General features: G+C 40.4%; 3 protein-coding genes across 3 annotated transcripts; all 3 read left to right on the top strand.

Annotated features, from left to right (window-relative positions):
• The first annotated feature begins 4 nt into the window (after positions 1-4).
• On the top strand, positions 5-2832 carry LOC144705565 (alpha/beta-Hydrolases superfamily protein). Its single transcript, XM_078578319.1, has 3 exons — positions 5-307; positions 738-1027; positions 2144-2832. Exons 1-3 carry the CDS (start codon positions 20-22, stop codon positions 2664-2666), a joined length of 1101 nt encoding a protein of 366 aa, XP_078434445.1. The 5' UTR covers positions 5-19; the 3' UTR covers positions 2667-2832.
• A 9465-nt stretch (positions 2833-12297) lies between these two features.
• Positions 12298-13965, top strand: MEF20 (mitochondrial editing factor 20). The gene is made up of 2 exons (XM_078578366.1): positions 12298-13752; positions 13829-13965. The coding sequence occupies exons 1-2, from the start codon at positions 12404-12406 to the stop codon at positions 13884-13886; spliced, it is 1407 nt and encodes a 468-aa protein (XP_078434492.1). The 5' UTR covers positions 12298-12403; the 3' UTR covers positions 13887-13965.
• LOC144705601 (nifU-like protein 2, chloroplastic) lies at positions 13836-15139 on the top strand. The gene is made up of 4 exons (XM_078578367.1): positions 13836-14080; positions 14171-14252; positions 14341-14654; positions 14736-15139. Exons 1-4 carry the CDS (start codon positions 13961-13963, stop codon positions 14922-14924), a joined length of 705 nt encoding a protein of 234 aa, XP_078434493.1. The 5' UTR covers positions 13836-13960; the 3' UTR covers positions 14925-15139.
• The last annotated feature ends 4485 nt before the right edge of the window (positions 15140-19624 follow it).

Below are 19624 nucleotides of genomic sequence, written 5' to 3'. Positions count from 1 at the left end.
GAACTAGGGTTTTTGGTTTATGGGCCTGGCGGGGATCGGGCCGAAACGCTCAACGCTGATTGGCTGGAGAGATTTTGATGTTGATGGTGAGCAGAGAAGAAATATCTTCGTTGATGTTGATTCTTCTGTTGTCTGTGGAGGGGCGAGAGTAGAGCGGCGGAGAACGACGGCGGCGCCACCGCCGAAGCTTCTTCCGGCCATGTCGGCGAGTGCTTTGCCTTTGATCGGAGCTTCTTCTTTGAAGCTCTCTTTTCGGCGTTTTGGCTTTCGTGGAGCTCTATTCGCGTCTGGCTTCGCTTCCTTCCCCGTAAGTTTGGTTTCATCCGTCAATTCCAGTGAAAAAGCATCAATCTCCTCCGAGTTTATCAGTTTTCTGTGGATTGAGCTCCCGAAATTGTGCTAAATTTTCTTTTGACTCGTTTCTCCGCCGTCGGATTTCTTGATTTTTTTCGGCTGTTTGATTTGGACAATGTAACCCAGCTCCCGACCGTATGTTTTGGAAAAAATGGTTTTGAAAGTTTGCGTCGGAGGAGCTTTGATGGTATGAGGATCCATGCTTTGAAAGTTTGGTTTCATTCGTCAATTCCACTGAAAAACTGCAATCTCGTCCGAATTCATTAGTTTCTGTGGATTGAACCATTACCCCGCCGTCGGATTTCTTGATGTTTTTGGCTTTTATTAGGACAATTCACAAGAAATTCGCAGTTTTTAACAGTAATACTTCAGTACTTGTGCAGAAGAAGTGCGGTTTGTGTCAAGAAAACGTCTCCCTCGTTCGTCGTGATCGAGTTGGAAAGGTGCGGTGTAGCTTACCAAAGGTACAAGGTGAAATCGACTTTGAAACTTGCGAGCTGGTTAGTGGTACGGAACTTGTAATTGGCGAAGGAAAAGATAGCATCCACGCTTATCTGATGAAAGCGGTGAAGAACAACAATGGGAATGGCGTGCTGCTTCTGTCTGACGAATTGGGGTTCGAAGATTCATCTATCAGAGAGTTCGCCTATAGAGTTGCTTGCAGTGGGTACAAGTAAGTTTTTCTTACTCCTGGAAGAAGTTTTTTCTTTGGAAGCAATTTTTTTTAAGAACCCTAATTTCGTTTGGTGCTCTTTATCTTTCCATGGTATCATTCTTCAAAAAATATGTCCATGTTAGCAAAGATTAGGGGGAGGGGAAAAAGAGAGCGAATGGCGATGGATAAGAAATCCATGTTTGAGGATAATGAGATCTTCTGGTCATTTCTGGAGTGGATTACTGATTTTTTTCTTTTGATTTCCAAAGCCCAAGTTAAAATAGATTCATTAGATCCCATGGCCCTCTCACTGTTATACACTGCTCGGGCTCCAGATTTTGCTCTATTGTTTGCTCTACCGGAGGTTTCGCAACCAAGTTAAAATAAATATCCCTTAAATTCCTGATTATTGGATTATTCAAGACGTTTGAAGAGCTCCTTCTTTATCTTTTTCACTGACCAAACTCCCACCTATTATTAGAATACCTGGTTTTGACATCTGATACAAACCTAGATCCGGGATTGTATTGGAGGGGAGTTGCGGGCGAGATGAGGTAGAAGTTCCCGGGGTAGAGAAGAGAAATAGGAATGATCTGAGGAAGGGCTGAACGGATAGGGCAGGGATCGACCGGGGACGAACCGCCTGAAGACGCGATGAGGAAGAGATGATCACGAGAGATGGGGATCGTAGAGAGAGAGAGAGAGAGAGAGAGAGAGAGAGAGAGAGAGAGAGAGAGAGAGAGAGAGAGAGAGAGAGAGAGAGAACCTAGACGTAGAGAGGGGAGACAAGAGACCTTACTTCATACTTCTTGACTGATCTCCTAAAGGGAGGGCATCCCTATTTAAAGGAAATACACAATATAACCAAATGACTAAAATGCCCGTATGGGCTAATACGACTAGACTACCACTAGATAGGTTGAGGATCCTATCAACTATCAAGGATCCTATCAACTTCAAACGTATTACTTTTTATTTACACCAATTCTTGTCAAAGTACCCCTAGTTTTTTTCTGAAAAATGCCTAAGTACCACTACTAAAAACCCAAGAGACTACTTCAAGCTATTATTCTTTAATTTCTATTAACTGGCAGCTCCTTTCTCTTGATGCCAATCATGGTCCATGGAAAACAGCGTTCTAGTCCCAGACCTTTTCCGGGGTAACCCATGGAAGGTGGGCTGGCCAAGGGAGGATTTTGGGCCTTGGTCTGCGGCCCACCTGCAGGACAGGGTCTCCTCAGATATTGCCAGATCAGCCCAGTGGCTGGAAGATGAGTTCATTGCTGCTGGTATATGCAAGAAGCTGGGGATAATTGGCTTCAGCTTCGGTGCTGACCGTCTGATTGAAACACTGGCTGAGGACACGACGGGTAGGTTCGGCACTGGAGTTTGCTTCTATGGCTCCCAAAGGGGCCTGGGCCTGACCCAAAAGATCAGAGTGCCACTGCTCTTCATCTGTGGGGACGCCGACCCGCTATGCCCTGTGAGCGTGGTTAGAGACATGGAGGCCGCCGTTGCTGGCGCCAAGGCCGTGGTCTATCATGGCAGAGGTCAGGGCTTTGCCCATCGACCCGCGTCCCAGGATGAAGATGATGATGCAGAGGAGGCCTTCACCATCACACGAGCTTGGTTGCATGAGTTCTTGTCCGTGGACTAGCCAGCCGCCTTCTGTCTTTCTCCTCATGCTGTAAGTGGATGTAATCTCCCTCTCCGTATAGCTCTTGTCCAATGCTTTTGAAATGGATAATAAGAGAGATTATCTTGATCATTATCTTCTGTTGTATATATTATCTTATCAATGATTATATGCATCCCATTCTCTAGGTATATCTATTGCACACATGTGTGCTCCTTTGTTGAAAATCAGATTGAAGTGATTGGATATAGAATTTTAAGCTGCAAATGAGGTTTGGAAAAATCAGGTGGTTGTAAAGAATTCTGGGACGGAGTGATTTGAGCAAGAACAAGAAGGGAGATAGAGGAGAATGAGAGAGGGAGAGAGAGAGAAGGAAGGAGACGATAGAGACACCAAGAAGAGAAGTTAAGATAGTTGTATTCTGCAAGTAAATCTTTTGATGTCAGTTGGTATTTATAATACTCTATAGTCGATGTAAATATAGCAATAAGGTTTGTTTTGATTGTAGCTATTATAACTGATTATAAAACTGCTAGATTTGATTTAATCCTAGCCGTTTAAATGTTACCTATCTACGGTTTAATCGTAGCCATTATAACTGATTATAATGGTTAGATTTGATTACATCCTGACCGTTTAAATGTTACCTAATTGTAGCCTTCAATCCTGACCTTATATGTTTGATCCTATCTATCTTTAATCCTGGATTTGATCCTAGTAGTTATTCTCATAACGAATATACGGTACATGTCACTTTCTTACAAGCTTATCTTTTGTTGAAATCCTATTGGACAGAATTGCTACTGACTTGGCGAGTTGTTGACTCCGGCTCTTCAATATTTATTGATTTAAAGATAACCAAATGAGTATGGCAGAAATAGAAAATTAATAATAATCAAAGAAAAATATCTACTGAATATATATACATTTTTGTGCGCGAATGAGGTAGGAGAGTGCTGATATAGTGTATATAAAAAATTGAATGATTCCCTAATTGTGTATTGTGTAGTTCATGTTAGATAGATCCTCACTCTCAAATTGGCCACATCAATTGTCTAGGCCATAGGTCCTTAAACATATAATGCCGCAAAATATAAGTGATTATGTTACTATAACCTTGGCTCACATAATGAAACTTCACCATTTTGCATTTGTGATAAATTTGTATGGTCTTTTTGTTGGGTTCTAGAGGCCTTGACATGGATGAACAAAACAAAACCATTCGCAGCGAAAGACTTGAACGAATCGAACGACATCAAGAAAATCATTAAAACGATGTACCTTTTCACGGATTGCATCCGTGATTTCTTGGATCCCGGAGTGAGCTGAGTCGAGCTGCTCATGTGTGCAGCCTCTAGACGTATCCACGCGGTCCTCGTCACGTTGGATCTCCTCCTTGTTGACGAGCCCCATTCAATCTCCGTTGTCGTCTTTACGTCGTCCCGATCGCATCAGGCATGGAGAGGGGTGTGGGGAGAGTGGAGAAGAAGGGGAAGGCCCCCTGAACAATTCTGGCCTAGGTGAATTTCGTTCAGGCCCTTCCCCTATTTATACTAAGTGGGTATTTTCCATAAAAACCCCCAAAATTTAAGTATATCTTCCGACGTCCAAAAGACCATTTGCATGTGACCATCTAGGTCCATGTTAACGACTCCAGCGGCCCAATAACCTTTATTGGCCTTCCAAATTAATCAACTATATCATCACATAGATTAATTAATGTCGGATCGATTTAACCCAATCGATACGTTGAGTAGGCAACACGTGGGGTGAAAAGCTACACCTCGTGTTCTAGAAGATACAAAGGAGTGTGTATCGACTCACTTCATGGAACCTGTTCGTCATCGGTTACCGTGTATGTATAATCCCTCATCCACTTGATGCTCCTTGGATGACTTAGGGTATGGTCAACTATCAAACCCTAATCGGTCATCCGAGTTAGAACTAATGCATTTGGAAATCATCAGCGAACTCTTCTCCGATATTTCACTGCCTTGGCCAAGGACTTCATCGCATCGTCTTCCTTGAGCTGTCACCTCTTATACCGAGGATCGACGATCCCATCTTGACCACTCAATCGTCTTCGTGAACTTCTTGATGTACCTGAACTAAGACCATTTAGAATCCCATGGTTAGAGACTCGTTGGCCATCACCTCAGTACAACCGTAAGTCCACAAGACGTCTTTGGTGTCTCAAGTCTAAGGACCACTTACACAACCTTGACGTGAATTAACCTGATTGACAGTTTGGTATAATACCATTCAGGGATTCGTACGGATCAATTCAGTGAACTCTTTCTATAAAAGAGCACCCACTATCTATCCTTAGTGTCTCCACACTAATGGCTACGGGACCGGCCATGCTCATCATATGAGTGAGGATAGATAGTACTATTCTATCAGGATACTTCGATGTCCTTCTCGCGTATCCTTTGAATAGGAATGCTTAGAGCACATGCTTAAAGACTAGTTATCTCCGTATTATGATCTCATCATAATGCACTAAGTTCAATCATGTATTCATGGACTTCATTATAAGCATCACAAGTGCACTATAAATAATATGTTATATTAATGAACATGGAACGAGATGTGGAATGTGTGATTGACTTGCCGGCCATATATATTTCCATCAATTTTAACCTATCACATAACTCTATATTTTATAAGTTCATTGAAATAAATATCTACTCGATATTTTCTATATTTTATATGGTGTTTATAACAAAATCTGCAAACATACACAATGAATTAGTAAATTATAATAGAATCATAATGTCGTTAACTACTCTTTAAAAATGTATTTAATTTTTTTTTATTCTAAGGATACTTGATATAGACATCAAAATATCAAGATAGAATAACATTATCTATTCCAACATTAATAGGGCCAATCCAAAAACTATTAGTGTGAAGACAGTGAGGACTAATATGATGATACTATGTGGCCATCAAGATAGTTACATTTCTATGTCATGTGTGAGTTTGTTGAAATAAACTATTGAAGAACTGGAGTCAGCAACTCACCAAGTCAGCGGCAAACCTGTCCAATAGGATTTTAACAAAATATAAGCTAGTAAGAAAGGGACATGTACGGTATACTCGATATGTTTATTCACTATTATTCTCAAGTGATGTTTATAGTGAAGTTCTTGAATTCATGCAATGACTTATTGAGTTATTATGGGATCATAATACTATTGTTATATTTAAAATATTTTATTTGATGGATACACAAGGAAAAAATAAAAAATATTCATAAAATCCTAATTATACGATTATTATGGCGGATCTTATGACAATTGTCAAAGAGACATTAAAGAAAAACAGCATTTGCTCTTTAGAGAAAGAGTTCACTCACTTATGTCATGGTTGTATAAGTGGTACTTTCACCTGAGATACCAAAGACATAGTGGATAAACAATTATTTTTTAACAATGACTTACCGGTCCCTAATCACATGATGTAAATAATGTTTAGCTTGAAAACAGCAAGAAGTTCATGAAGGTGATTGAATGGTCAAAATGAGATCTCCCACTATAAGTAAACAAGGAGATTGACTCTTGCAAGATGATGAAATTACCAAGGCAGAGGAGTTTTTACAGCAATTTTTGTTATGTATTCTATTTATTGGAATGATGTGTTAAGATTTGACATTTTACTATAACCTAAGTCATTCAAGAGTTTTGCACAGATGAAAGACCATACTTATAATGTAAATGATGACAATAAGTGTTACATGAGAGAATTCATTCGCTACTTTATACCTTCTACCACACGGAGTTTAGGTTGGTACCCCATTACTTGGAAACCAAACCCATCGATTGGGTTAAATCAACATTTTATTAATTAATCAATAAGTTTCAAGAATAAATATCATTGATCAAGTTATTAAGAAGATTGATGCAGTGAGTTGAATCGACAAGCACATAAGTTCTATGCACATTGGTAGATATATTTGAGTTATGTAACTTTCACATTAATTATAAATAATAGGGCACCAACTATAGGTGCCCATGCCAGCTAAACATGGGTGCTTCCTATTTGGTGCACGAACCTACCCACGGCTTTCTACACTTGCGCAAGAATTTCTCTCAGTATGTGCAACCAGTTCCCTAGCAGAACGTTGATTTTCGGCAGGACGTGTAGTTGTCACTTTCAAGCGGGCACGTTTTAGTGATGAAAGCATTGAGCTCCTCCTTACAATGAAGTGTTGGTTACATGCCGAGAACGCTCCCCTATGCGATGGAGATAGGGTGAATTACTTTCCTGATGACGAAGACTAGTGTAAGTCTTTACTCTTAATTTACGTTTATCGATCCAATCATCTAATATCCTGAGTGAACAATTTTACAACGATTTTCAGGTTCCATAACAGTTTGATTGAGAATTTTTTTGCTCAGAGTGAAACCAAAATTGGCGTTCATGAGGTATGCTATTAACCTGCTAATGTGATATATCTGTTGCTTTTTTCTTTATTTTCAAGTCTCAAGAAAACACTCATTCATTCCTAGTTGTTCTCGGATTTTCTTTTACCATGTCATTGTTTCCTATCTTAAAACTCTAGATTATTTTACTCAAACTCCCTCTTCAATGTAATATTAAAGTGCGATTTGGAACAACTATGTGAAATGTTTTAGCTTTCCGTGGACACCTTGACATGGCATGATCATCTTGACATCTTGACATGGCATGACCATCATGACATAATTACCATTTTTTAGAATGCGTATCTGAAATTTTTCATTTATCTAAATTAATGTCCTTGTCATCGTCTAAAGTTTGCTATCAGGATGATCACGAGGATGCTAGTCTGTGTGGATAATTTTTTTTAAGAAATAGTCTTACGAATGATGAGGACAACATATTATTTTTTCGTGATCCAAGCCTAGCCAGCATTGGCCAATTTATTTGGTAATTTTCAATTATTTAGATCAATGGATGTGTCTACATTTTAGCGTGGTAGTCTGATGATTTTATTCATGAAGTTTCTTCTCCATTTCTGTTTGTGACTAGGGATCGGCATTCGTCATCCGTCACGTAACGCGTCACGGTGACAGTCACGTGAAGGATGACGTGACGGTGACAGTGACGTTTCGCAGGGTCCGTGACGGTGACGGTGATGGTGACGGATTTCCCGTGGCGGTGTCGGTGACGAGGTGATTCGGACGAGTGACGGACGTCACGAATGACGTCCGTGACGGAACTTTTCATACAATTGTAATTTTTGAGCAAGAATGATGATAATGAATGCTACAGATTGCATATTGTGAAACATACCTCTAAAATTGCTCCAAATATGCAGCCTATTAGAATTGCTCCGAATAAACTATGTGCGAACTGCGAAAGTATGTGGTCCTGTTTCCTAGCTTTCCAACCTGCATGACGAGAACCGAGCAACAATTTATTCTACTTTCAATCTCATTTTCATAAATACAAACGGCAAAGAGAAGAAAAAAATTACCTGATTATACCCCGTCCGCACGAGAGAAGAAAAAAATTTCTTCCACATATAGAGAGGGAGAACCGAAGAAGGAGTGGCAATGCTCCAACTAGAGACAGGGAGAGGGACCGACAGGGAGATCCACAAAGGGAGAGGGAGAAGAAGAGGGCGAAAGAGACGAAGCGAACTAGAGAGAAGAGGAAGAGGGACTGAGGGAGCGACCCAGCGAGAGACAGAGAGAGGGAAAGAGATCGTAAGGGGACAAGGAGAGGGAGAATCGGAGGAGTTGAGAGAGAGGGAGAATCGTAAGGGGACAAGGAGGGGGAGAATCGGCGGAGTTGAGAGAGAGGGAGAATCGTAAGGGGACAAGGTGACATAACAATAACAAATGGTCCATAAGAATAAAAATACATAACCTATAAAAATGAAAAAAATTTCCATCACGGTGACGGTGACGTGACGGTGACGAGGGTTTGCAGACGAGGGACGGGTCAGTGACGATTTTTCTAAAAATCCTTGGACGAGTGACGTGACGATGACGTGACGAACTGTTGTCACATCACCGTCTGTCACGACTCGTCATCCATCCCGTCACGTCCGGGGCGTCACGTCCCGAACGTGCCGTTCCCTATTTGTGACGTATATTCATAGAGTTTTTTATTTAACTTCATTTCCTAGGAGAAAGAGAAGTAATTTTTTACCTTTGAGTGCATATATTTATCTCATGTTACGGTGAACAACATCATTTATGTCCTTGAACTATCCGGCAAAAAAGAAAACCAAAGGAGCAATGAACCTCAGGGCAGCTCTTCTGGTGGATATCAACCTCTTGAAATTTTAATCTCTGCGAAGATTCTTATCAACTCTATTAATGTATTTTTCTCAATTATCAGATCGATCTTCTTTATCTTCCTCACCATCTTGTTTGACTTAGGCAAAAGATGATTCATGTGCCCTTCTGTGGGATGATCTTTTCAAAAATCTGCATAAATGGTTGGACATGTTTCGCAATGCATAGATTACTTCCCTCGATTATTATTGTGTTTCTTAACACGAAGAAGCAAATGTGAGTAAATTCTTACTTCCCTGGATTGTGGGTGTAGCCAAGACAGCCTTTTTCATATGGTAGATGATATTGGAAGAAAGGCCACCACCTTAGCCAGTAAGCCCGGCGCATATTTCTTCCTGTGATTCAATTTCCGTGTTTTCACCTTTTAACAAATAGTAAAATGTTTTTTTTCACAAAAGTAATGAGCATCTTTTTCCGACTCCTTGGAAAATAATGACTGAACTCGCCTCTCTGTGGGGAGATATTTATCGTCAGGCATCTTATCCATTGCCTAGAGTTTTTTTTGCGACTCTGTTTAGCAAATGATTGATATAGAGAGCAGAGGTGAATTTTTTGCCACTACTTGGCATGGCACGATAATAGAGAATTATTGATCATTTGGTTTGCCTGAATATTAGGATTGAACGAGAAAAGGCTATTTGAAACCTTTTTACCAGATTGTGTTAATTTATTTTAGTTTTTCAAATTTATGTTATAAGTAATTCCAGAATGGCCTATGACTTTTCTGTGTTTGTAGGGGTTTTCAGATGTTTCTTCAAGTTTATTTATTCCGTATGTTCCATTTTGAGTACTGTTCTTTTATTACATAAACCAAAAAAAAATCTGAAGAAAAATAAAGATAAATCTTTTTCACCTGGTTGACTAGGTTGGACCAAGTTATTCTGATCGAATACTTGATTGGTCACCTAAGTTGAATCATTATAATATGTTCGATTCTGATTCGCTTATCTAAATAAATTAACTTACTCCATAAGTTAATGCAAGAAATTCCAACCTAACATTAGTGCAACTTTTCACGATAACTTGAGCCAGTAAATTAGCAAATAACTTGAATCAGGGATCATGATGACTAAATTTTGTACTATTATTCATTTCGAAGGTTTATAAAGTTGATTGAATTAGATGTGGTTAATTAATGTTTATTTTTAATTTGTGAAGGAACATATTACAGATTTTAAAGATGAGACATATTTTTCATATTAAAATGTGACATTTTAATAAGGATACATATCTTCTATCATATCAATACCGTGTTAAAATTATTCTACCGTCTGCTCTAATCCTATTGTTTATCATTTCACTTTCCCTTGGGGTGAGACATATTTTTCCATATTAGATAAACAAAGGCTGTAATAAAATTCTAATTTTTTCAGAATATTTTAGCTAAATATTTCAATTCCGAACCAAGCACTTAAATATTAAGTTACTTATATGACATCAACAATTTTGATATCCTAACATATTAAAACATAAGACAGTAAATACTACATTTTTCCAACAGTATATAAATTTAATAAATTCTTATACTCGGATAATTCATTATTTAAATGTAACTAAAATTTTAAATCTGTAAAAAAATTTATTCAATTTTACTAGACTTTGCGTTAATAAATCATTAATTTCTCGGTCAGTAAATTAATTGGTACAACAAATTTCTTACATCCATCCCCTGACAAGTGGCAACACATTAGTTATTTACCTGCATATAAAAATATATAAATGTCTTCACTTTTCTGTCAACAAATTATTCATTATATTCTTTAATTCTTCAGTCAAGAACTTAATTAATAAATTTTCTACATTCAAAATTTTAGGTCAATAATTTGATTATCATAACATATTAAACCATACCTCTCATATTAAACAATTTAATTATTACAATCTATTTAGTAATAAAATATAATTGTATTAAAATTCCGTCACGGACATCATCCGTGACGGAGTATTCGTCACGTCACGCGTTAGGGCAACCCCGTCACCGTCACGTCACCGTCACGGGCAACCCGTCACCCGTCACCATCACGGGCAACCCGTCACGCGTCACCGTCTCCGTCACGGCTGATCTGATTCGTCTCCGTCACCGTCACAGTGACGCGTGACATGACGGATGACATTTGCCAATCCCTACTATTTGCTCTCCTTCTCAGATTTCTTCCCATTTAGTGCCACTGAATGATCAAATTTTTTTATTGATCTTCAAAGAGGATTGAAGAATTCCAAAGGGAGATCCATCTTACCAGCTATCAAATGGATATTACTATACCCATCACCTATTATTGCTAATTGCAAGATAATCACTCATGTCTGCATCCTACTTTGGTAACATGGAATCACAATGACTTGGACTCACACCAGGACCACTTTTGTGGCAGGTGGAATGGCCTTGACTACCACACAAGCTCTTGAAGCTCCAGGTACAAATGCAACTAAGGTAAAAAAAAAACCAACAAAAACAGCCAAGGCATATGTATCCAGACATATTAGTCCAGATGACAGCTTTTAATATTAACAATCCCATTGAATAGAAAACCCAACATCTATTAGATATCACTTACTAATTGTCAGAAGTAGAAGGTTTCCAAATCATTACAAGGGTGAAGAGAAAACATAGTTCCTCTTCACAGTTGTGGTGTATTGTAGGGAACGACAGTTGTCATTCGTCACGTCACACATCACGATGACGACAACGTGATGGTGATGAAGTTAGGGGCCCGTGACAGTGACGATGACGAAATTAGGGGTCGTGACGGTGACGGATGACGAACTGGGCATGACCGTGATGCGACGGTGATGGGGGGGGCTTGGACGAGTGATGTGACGTGACGGCCACCACGGACGAGGGCCATGAAGGATTTTTAAAAATGACCAAAAAGCTTAAAAATTGTAAGATTTAAGCTTTTCGACGTACGAGATTTTTCCGAAAAGTCTGGCCATGGCGAAACTTGGTGTCGCTAACTCCCCGCACGAGATCCCCGTAAGGGTCTCGAATCCCCGTACTAGATTTCGCCACGTGGTGTTGCTAACTCGATTTCTTGGCATTTTGCAAAAAAGTCCGTGCATTAATTCGCACGCACAAAAGGATGTCGTCCAAAGATAATTGGAGATATGCCCCTACGATTCTCTCCCCTCCGCATGGTTGTTTTTCCTGTCACACGTGACTGTGACGCGACCCGGTGATGGGGGTGTGACGGGGATGCCGCAAACCATGACGGTGATGCGAAGGTGACGGATTTTTCCAAAATCCTTGGACGGGTGCGGTACGGTGAAGTGACGAAACTTTCGCCACGTCACCGTCCGTCACGGGTCGTCATCCGTCCCGTCAGGGCGTCACGTCCTGAACGTGCCGTTCCCTACTGTGTTGAAGGGAGTTTTAGATGGAAAGAGCTTCGTTCACAAAACCTCTCCGCCCATGGCGTGCTAGTCGTTCAACTCCTCCCCGTCAGCTTCAAACCCTTGCATGGCGGGATGTCTCAGCTGCCAAGAGCGAGATGCTGGGAGCTACTTGGCAATTCCCACCTTCGCCTGAAACAAGTTCACCAAATCCACGCGCAGATGATCGTCAGCGCTGCCATCCGTCAAAGCAGCGCCGTCGGCCGCTTGATCGACCGCTACGCCGACTCTTCCCCAATTCTCTCTCGCTCGGCGTTCTTCTACCACGCCGATGAACTCGATCTCTTCGCCTTCAACGTCATGATCCGGCGCAGCCCTCCAATCGAATCTCTCTCGCTCTACGCCCGTCTAGGCGGCAGAGGCGACGATCGTTCGATCATCTACGCTCTCGGATCGTGCGCCCGATCGAAAAGATTCAAAGAGGGTTCTCAGATTCACGCGCAGATCGTCAAGACAAGGGCAAAGGAAAAGCTTCACCCTGGAGTTCTCACAACCGGGGTCTTCTTCTACGGCGCTCTCGGTGAGCTCGTCTCTGCTCGTCGCCTGTTCGACGAAATGCCCCAGAGAGTTTCCCCCGCCTGGAACGCCTTAATGGGCGGATTATCTCTCTGGGGGAGAGACGAAGAAGCCGCGGCCTTGTTCAGAGAACAGCTCACAGCAAAAGAAGGCGCGCTGCCCACGGAGAGAACCTTGGTTTTGATGCTATCTGCTTGTTCTCGGCTGGGAGATCTCGCCTTGGGGGGCTGCCTCCATGGCTACGCGCTGAAATCGCATTCTATCAAAGAAGACGTCTTTCTTAGCACCGGGCTGGTGGACATGTACGCTAAATCCGGGTGCTTGATCAGCGCGAGGAGGGCGTTCGACGAGGCCGCAGAGAAGAATACCTTAACGTGGACCGCCATGACCGCCGGGCTGGCCTTCCACAGCAGAGGAGACGAAGCGACGGCGATGCTGGACGCCATGGCCAAAGCTCGCGTGCCCGTCAACGCTTTCACGTTCACTTGCCTGCTTACTGCGTGCAGCCATGGCGGGCTGGTCGAGGCGGGTCTGGGTCTGTTCGAGAAGATGAGCCATGGGTTCGGGGTCGAGCCGGGCCTGCCGCACTACGGCTGCTTGGTGGACCTGCTCGGCCGAGCCGGGCTCGTGGAGGAGGCTCGCGGGGTGGTTCGAGCCATGCCCATCAAGCCAGACGCCGTGCTCTGGAGAAGTCTGCTCGCTGCGTGCAGGATTCATGGCAGGGTCGAGCTGGGCGAGGAGATAGCCGCTGAGCTGAAGCTCGGTACAGAGAAGGCCGTCGACTCTGAAGATTACGTCGCCATGGCCAACTTGTTCGCTTCTGGGGAGATGTGGGAAGCCGTTTGGATGACGAGGGAGAAGATGAAGGTTGACGGCGCGCTCGGCCAGCCTGGGTTCAGCTCTTGGAGGTAGTCCGTCTCCGATTTCGTCATCCTAGATCGACACGTGGCTTGTTCTTGACCGTCCGATTTGAGGGAAGAACAGTTATCTCGCGCTTGTGGACAGCACGAATGGCTTGCGGCGGCAGGGAAGGTCGGTTTGATCATCGGGAAAGAGTAGTTTTTTCTGCTGGTTCGCGGGTTTCCGACGGCGATCGCTTCTGTTCTTCGATTACCGATGCAGACTCCCGTTGTGAATTCGTCGTGCAGCAGCTGGCTACAGCCACGGTTCTCTTCTCCGGGAGAAGTTTCTTCTTCCCTTCCGTGGACGTCGTCGGATCTCCGCCACAAGCTAAAGGTATGCGAATCCCTCTTTTTTTCGATCAAAGTTTTTCTCTAGCGGTGGAATCGATTGGGATTCGTGTTCTAACAGCAGTTCATTACGCAGGATTCTTGTTTGCGGGCTGGATCTAGGGTTCCGCCCAAGTTTCTTGGTTATCCCCGCGTTTTCTCGCCAATTCCTTCATTGGGTATGCTTCTTTCCTACTCAGTTCTTGAAAAAACTGTCATGGGTTAAAAAAATTGTACAAGAAATTCAGAATTTAATCTCCTGTGCAGTGGCGAAGGCCGTCTCCACTCCCAATCATCCCATCGTCGAATTGCCATTGACTGCGGAGAACGTTGAAAGCGTTCTAGATGAAGTTCGACCGTATCTTATGTCAGATGGGGGAAACGTGGTGCTCCACGAGATTGATGGGAACGTCGTCAGATTGAAGCTTCAAGGAGCCTGCGGATCTTGCCCGAGTTCAGTGATGACGATGAAGATGGGCATTGAGCGCCGTCTAATGGAGAAAATTCCTGAAATAGTTGCAGTAGAGCCAGTCTCGGACGAAGAAACTGGACTCGAATTGAACGAAGAGAATATAGAAAAGGCAAAGAAACCCAACTCTCTCTCTCTTCTCAGTAGAGAGAAAAACTACAAATTCCTTATTAATCTCGCTGTCTTGTTGCAGGTTCTTGATGAACTGCGACCATATCTCGTTGGGACTGGAGGCGGCGAGCTTGAACTTGTTTGTATCGATGAACCCATTGTCAAAGTCCGGCTTTCTGGGCCTGCTGCCGGCGTTATGACAGTTAGGGTGGCGCTCACCCAAAAGCTTAGAGAGAAGATACCCAAGATAGCTGCTGTCCAGCTTCTCTAGTTCCCTCTTCCTCATTCACTACTGTAAGTTCTCGACGAAGAACTGCTAGCTTGCACCTCAGGGCCGTACTTCCTCTATTAATTCTCACTAGAAATCTACTCCTTGTCCATATAAACATGTTTCCTGAGTTTCATCGCCCGCATCCGGGTAACAGGAACCTCTCAATATGTATTGAAGTATATCTTCATAATGAACTATGCTTACATGCTGTTAAACGTGGGAGAGAATCGGACATTTCCAGAGCACGGTCGCAGTGTCATGATTCATGCGAGAGAAGAACCTTAATTGATTCCTATGAGCCAGAAGTAAGTCCTCCTATGCATTATATCTTCATAAATCAGGATCGGCAGAAGAGGAAAGAGCCAAACCGCTTGGTATGGACGTTAAAACAAATGGGCATCCCTTCACTCTGACCACGATCCTGGTAATATCGTAACCGAATCTTGGAAGATGAGATGAATAACTTAACTTCTTCAAACGATCGACTCAGAGTTTTCAGGATCTGGAGAAGTTCAACATTTATTTTCCAAAAATCAAGAAAATGGCTTGCCGGATGAGCCAATGCGAGGGTGATGTCCATTGATAAAGCCATCTAAGAGACCCCCCCAAAAGTATATATATATATAACTTTCTGAAATAATAAAATGCCGAATAGAAAGTATAATGTTTCTTTTCCAAGAAAATGTTTTCAATTTTGTGAGAGCTTCAAGTCTAATCATTGAGATAGCATTTCACGCACATTTTTATATCTTGATTGTCATCACCAGTGACAATACTACCATCGTCATTGATTAACAGAATGTTAACTTCACTGTATCACTATGTTGAAAGGAAAAAAAGGTTCGATCATTATTACTCTACTTATGAATGAATTGACCCATAACTTAAGAGAAATATCAAACCATGCAATTGGTGACCGTTTCAAACCATAAATATGTGTAGATGATCATATATATCAAAGGTGTACATCTGGCCAATACTATCTCATGCATGCTTTTATCCTCATTTTATAGTCTTCTATGCATATTTTCTAGTCATATTATCATTAAGTTGACATAGTTCTTAACCTGGTCGTGATTACTGTATAGATGCATTTGTTTTTTGCTTTGTGATGGAATGAACTCTGCTTTATACCACTACCTAGTGAAGCTTGACATTTGAGGTCAAAAAAATGAATGAGTGACTATTTCTCTGAGCATTCTTGAGTTTTAGTTATTAATTGACTGAAAATTAATTACGTCAGTATGAGTCTGGGGAAGGGAATCCAGAAAATTGAAGAGTAAAGGGAGATAAAAACGGAAAAATGAAAGAGTTGGGGGCCACACATGTTAACAGCTCATGGCTGACCAAGGACCAAATATGCAAATGTAATATACAAAAAATACATAAATGTGAAAATCACATACACAAAAATACACAAATATGCAAATCAGATAAAGCCATGAATAACATATATAAAAAATACATAAATATGAAAATAACATAGATACACAAATAACATAAATGCAAAATTAAGATAGATACACAAATACGCAAATCAGATAAAGACATGAGTAACATATATAAAAATACATAAATATGAAAATAACATAAATGCAACATTAAGATAGATACTCAAATAACATATACGAACAATACATAAATATGAAAATAACATATACAAAAAATACATAAATATGCAAATCAGATAAAGACACGAATAACATATATAAAAAATACATAAATATGAAAACAACGTAAATACATAAATAAAAAATAACAAAAATACAAAAATAACATAATTATAAAAATAATGCAAATATGAAAATAACATAAATATACAAATACACAAATAACATAAATACAAAAATACCCAAATGACATGATTATGTTACTCTGCAAATACATTACTACACAATAATGTAAACACCTAGATATGTAATTGTGTAAATACCTAAAAATTTAAATATACATATAAGTAAATGTATAACTATGTAAATAGGTAAATGTATGACTATGTAAATATGAAAATCCACAGCAATGTAAATACATATATTCAAATATAAATATATAAGAATATGCCACAAATACAGTATTGTCTTTGATTATGTGGTGAATCCATGGAAATAATGGCATCTTTATGTAGTACAATTGTTTTTGTAAATCTTTTAATTAGTATTTTTACCTAAATTTTTACTTTGATTTTTAAAATTCAATATGATTTTTTTCAGAGGCATGTGACCGAACTTATAGGTTCTATCGAACAAAAACCGAATTCTGACCGAACTGGGACTGTACCGGAGTTTAGGTATATGTATAGGTAAAGGTATAGGCAAAGAAAAAATACCGAGACCGAAACCATTATTCACAGTGAGACCGTACCTACACCCAAGACACTAAGAACAAACTTGATGGATCTCAAAACTCTCTATCTTTCAATCAGCCCACACAAGCAGGAAGAAAGTACAAGATGAATTTCACAGTGATCCAGGCCTCAATTTATAAATAAGAGGGTGAAAGAGAAAAGGGAGATGATGCAACGCTGAAAATTTCAAGTGAATTGGACCTGCAGATCGTCACATATCACAGTTTGAAGTTGGACTGATATTAGCCTTTGATTTCTTTCTCTCTCCTCATCAGCGTCACAGACCTTCCTCTTTTTTTGTTTCCGTTAAATTGTCACGTCATCAGAATTGTGTGCCGCATATTCTTCCATGCAACATAGTCTTCTGCGATAGCGGCTTTCAAAGCAGCAACGTGTACCTGAAGTTGGAAAGAGACAAAAGATGATAATAACTATATTATTTAAATAGATTTATATTTTAATATTCTCGCAGCTGACATGGCATCGCGTCAACACGGGCCATGTCAACAACTTCTCCTTCTTAGTCCAATACAAATCCGACATGTGCATGTTATCAAACCCCCCAACTTAAATCATTGCTAGTCCCGTAGCAACGACTTTTGGTTGTTACTCACATTGTGATCTTAGAAACTTAAGAATATCCCATTCGTGTTGAAGGTATCAAGGAGACATGGTCGTTCTGTTCTTTTGGTGCGAATTTGTGCGAATTGTTCATTCTGTTCGGTTTTCCGAACAGAACAAAAACAAATTCAAACAGAACATCACACAGACCTGTGTGCCATTTTTTTTGTTCTCTTTGTGCAAATTTTAGTCTAATCTTGTGTGAATGTGCGAATTTGTGCGAATGTGAGAATATCGTTCATTTTTGAAAAATAAAAAGAACAGAACAAAGAACAAGGCCATGTGCGGTTCTTTTGTGCGAATTTTTTGTTCGTTTCAAACGAACAGAACAGAACAACCATGTCGAGTATCAAGTACACCTCTAATTAAGAATATCCCATTCGTTGCTGGACCAAAAATGATGCATTCCATCATAGTTTTGGAAAGAGCTGATGTTCATGAGGAGGGAACCTTACTTCTCGGCGGGTATGAAACTATAATCCCGGTGATGCCCCTTCTTTTCTTCTAATCTAGAACATTCTCTCTCTTGTAGTGACTATGTTGACCCCTGGAATTCCCTACTAACCTTCCTCCTACTTGAAGGTAAAAGGTGAGCATTCTTTTCCTCTTGTTTGAGCACAAAATGTCAACTGTGTATCAATGAACCCTGGGTAGTAAAATTTATATCTAAGGGAAAAGAAAGAAGAAAATGGTGGATGGATCAAAAGAATGAGTAAGGATAGGTAAGGGATATCAGGTGAATAGGTAATACTTAGATATCTTACTCCTAATAACAGATGAATGAGCAGGATACAACACAAGGGTGAAGAGGATGATGATGATCATTATGGATAATTTTTGTTATGGTGGACTACATAAGTGCTTGTCCACCTAACCACGTGTTGACTCATGTAGTGATCAGTAGTTACTCTTACTAATGAGCATATAGCTTCCATAATAAGAAATCCCATTTTTTAATTTTTTGTAAAGGGGCGCAATAAAAACAGAGGCTTTATAAACAAAGAGGAATTTGATCAAGTGATCTCATAGACAACTATTCTCATGCGACTGTGAAAAAAAAAGAGAGGAGATGATGTAGACAAATACAAAAGAAGGGATAATAATGAGAGGATATCGTGAAGAATGATACTGTAAAGGGAAAGAGCAGAAAGATACGGGAGTAAAACATATCATTAGTGATACGGGATAATAATATAGATGGGTTCCTATAGAGATAAACAATAATGGTTGAACTGTTCAAAGGTAGGCTAGGGTAAAGGGTGAAGCTGATATATATTTCAACTATGGCTTAAGTGGCCTAAGAAAAAGTGATTCTGTACTCTAAGACTTGAAAAAGTGATCACCCCTTACCCAAATAAAGATTCAAGTTAACAAATATCCCTATCATTTGAGAGATTCAACTATTGAAAAATGGTATGATGGGTGGTTCACTCGTCATTTAACCTAGGGAAATAGTACTTCAACCCATTAATTTCATGTTTGTTCCTCACCCTACCAGATATCCTAGCCACATAGGAGGAGATCATGGGTCTAGAATCATGGTTTACTCCATTAAGTGGTATACTCGATCTGCTACCGGAGCCTAACTTCTATGCCCATATTTCTAGGATTTAAAATGGAGTAACTTCCCGAAGTGGGGTTTGTTTAAATGAAGGAAAATATTTTTGAAAAAAAATAACGGATTTTTAGAAAGTCAGTTTACTTCCCAACTTGACTTGGTTCATGAATTTTATAA

This window comes from Wolffia australiana, chromosome 7 (genome assembly GCF_029677425.1).
Source record: "Wolffia australiana isolate 7733 chromosome 7, ASM2967742v1".
NCBI lineage: Eukaryota > Viridiplantae > Streptophyta > Magnoliopsida > Alismatales > Araceae > Wolffia > Wolffia australiana.
This window is presented reverse-complemented; position numbering and strand designations above follow the sequence as displayed.

Bases quoted from the DNA above. Each gene is read 5' to 3' on its own strand.
- LOC144705565 (XM_078578319.1), top strand. From the start codon at position 20: ATGGGCCTGGCGGGGATCGGGCCGAAACGCTCAACGCTGATTGGCTGG. The intron at 308-737 runs GTAAGTTTGGTT...GTACTTGTGCAG, and splicing joins CTGGCTTCGCTTCCTTCCCC to AAGAAGTGCGGTTTGTGTCA. The intron at 1,028-2,143 runs GTAAGTTTTTCT...CATGGAAAACAG, and splicing joins GTTGCTTGCAGTGGGTACAA to CGTTCTAGTCCCAGACCTTT.
- MEF20 (XM_078578366.1), top strand. From the start codon at position 12,404: ATGTCTCAGCTGCCAAGAGCGAGATGCTGGGAGCTACTTGGCAATTCC. The intron at 13,753-13,828 runs GTAGTCCGTCTC...AGGGAAGAACAG, and splicing joins CCTGGGTTCAGCTCTTGGAG to TTATCTCGCGCTTGTGGACA.
- LOC144705601 (XM_078578367.1), top strand. From the start codon at position 13,961: ATGCAGACTCCCGTTGTGAATTCGTCGTGCAGCAGCTGGCTACAGCCA. The intron at 14,081-14,170 runs GTATGCGAATCC...TTCATTACGCAG, and splicing joins ATCTCCGCCACAAGCTAAAG to GATTCTTGTTTGCGGGCTGG. The intron at 14,253-14,340 runs GTATGCTTCTTT...TCTCCTGTGCAG, and splicing joins CTCGCCAATTCCTTCATTGG to TGGCGAAGGCCGTCTCCACT.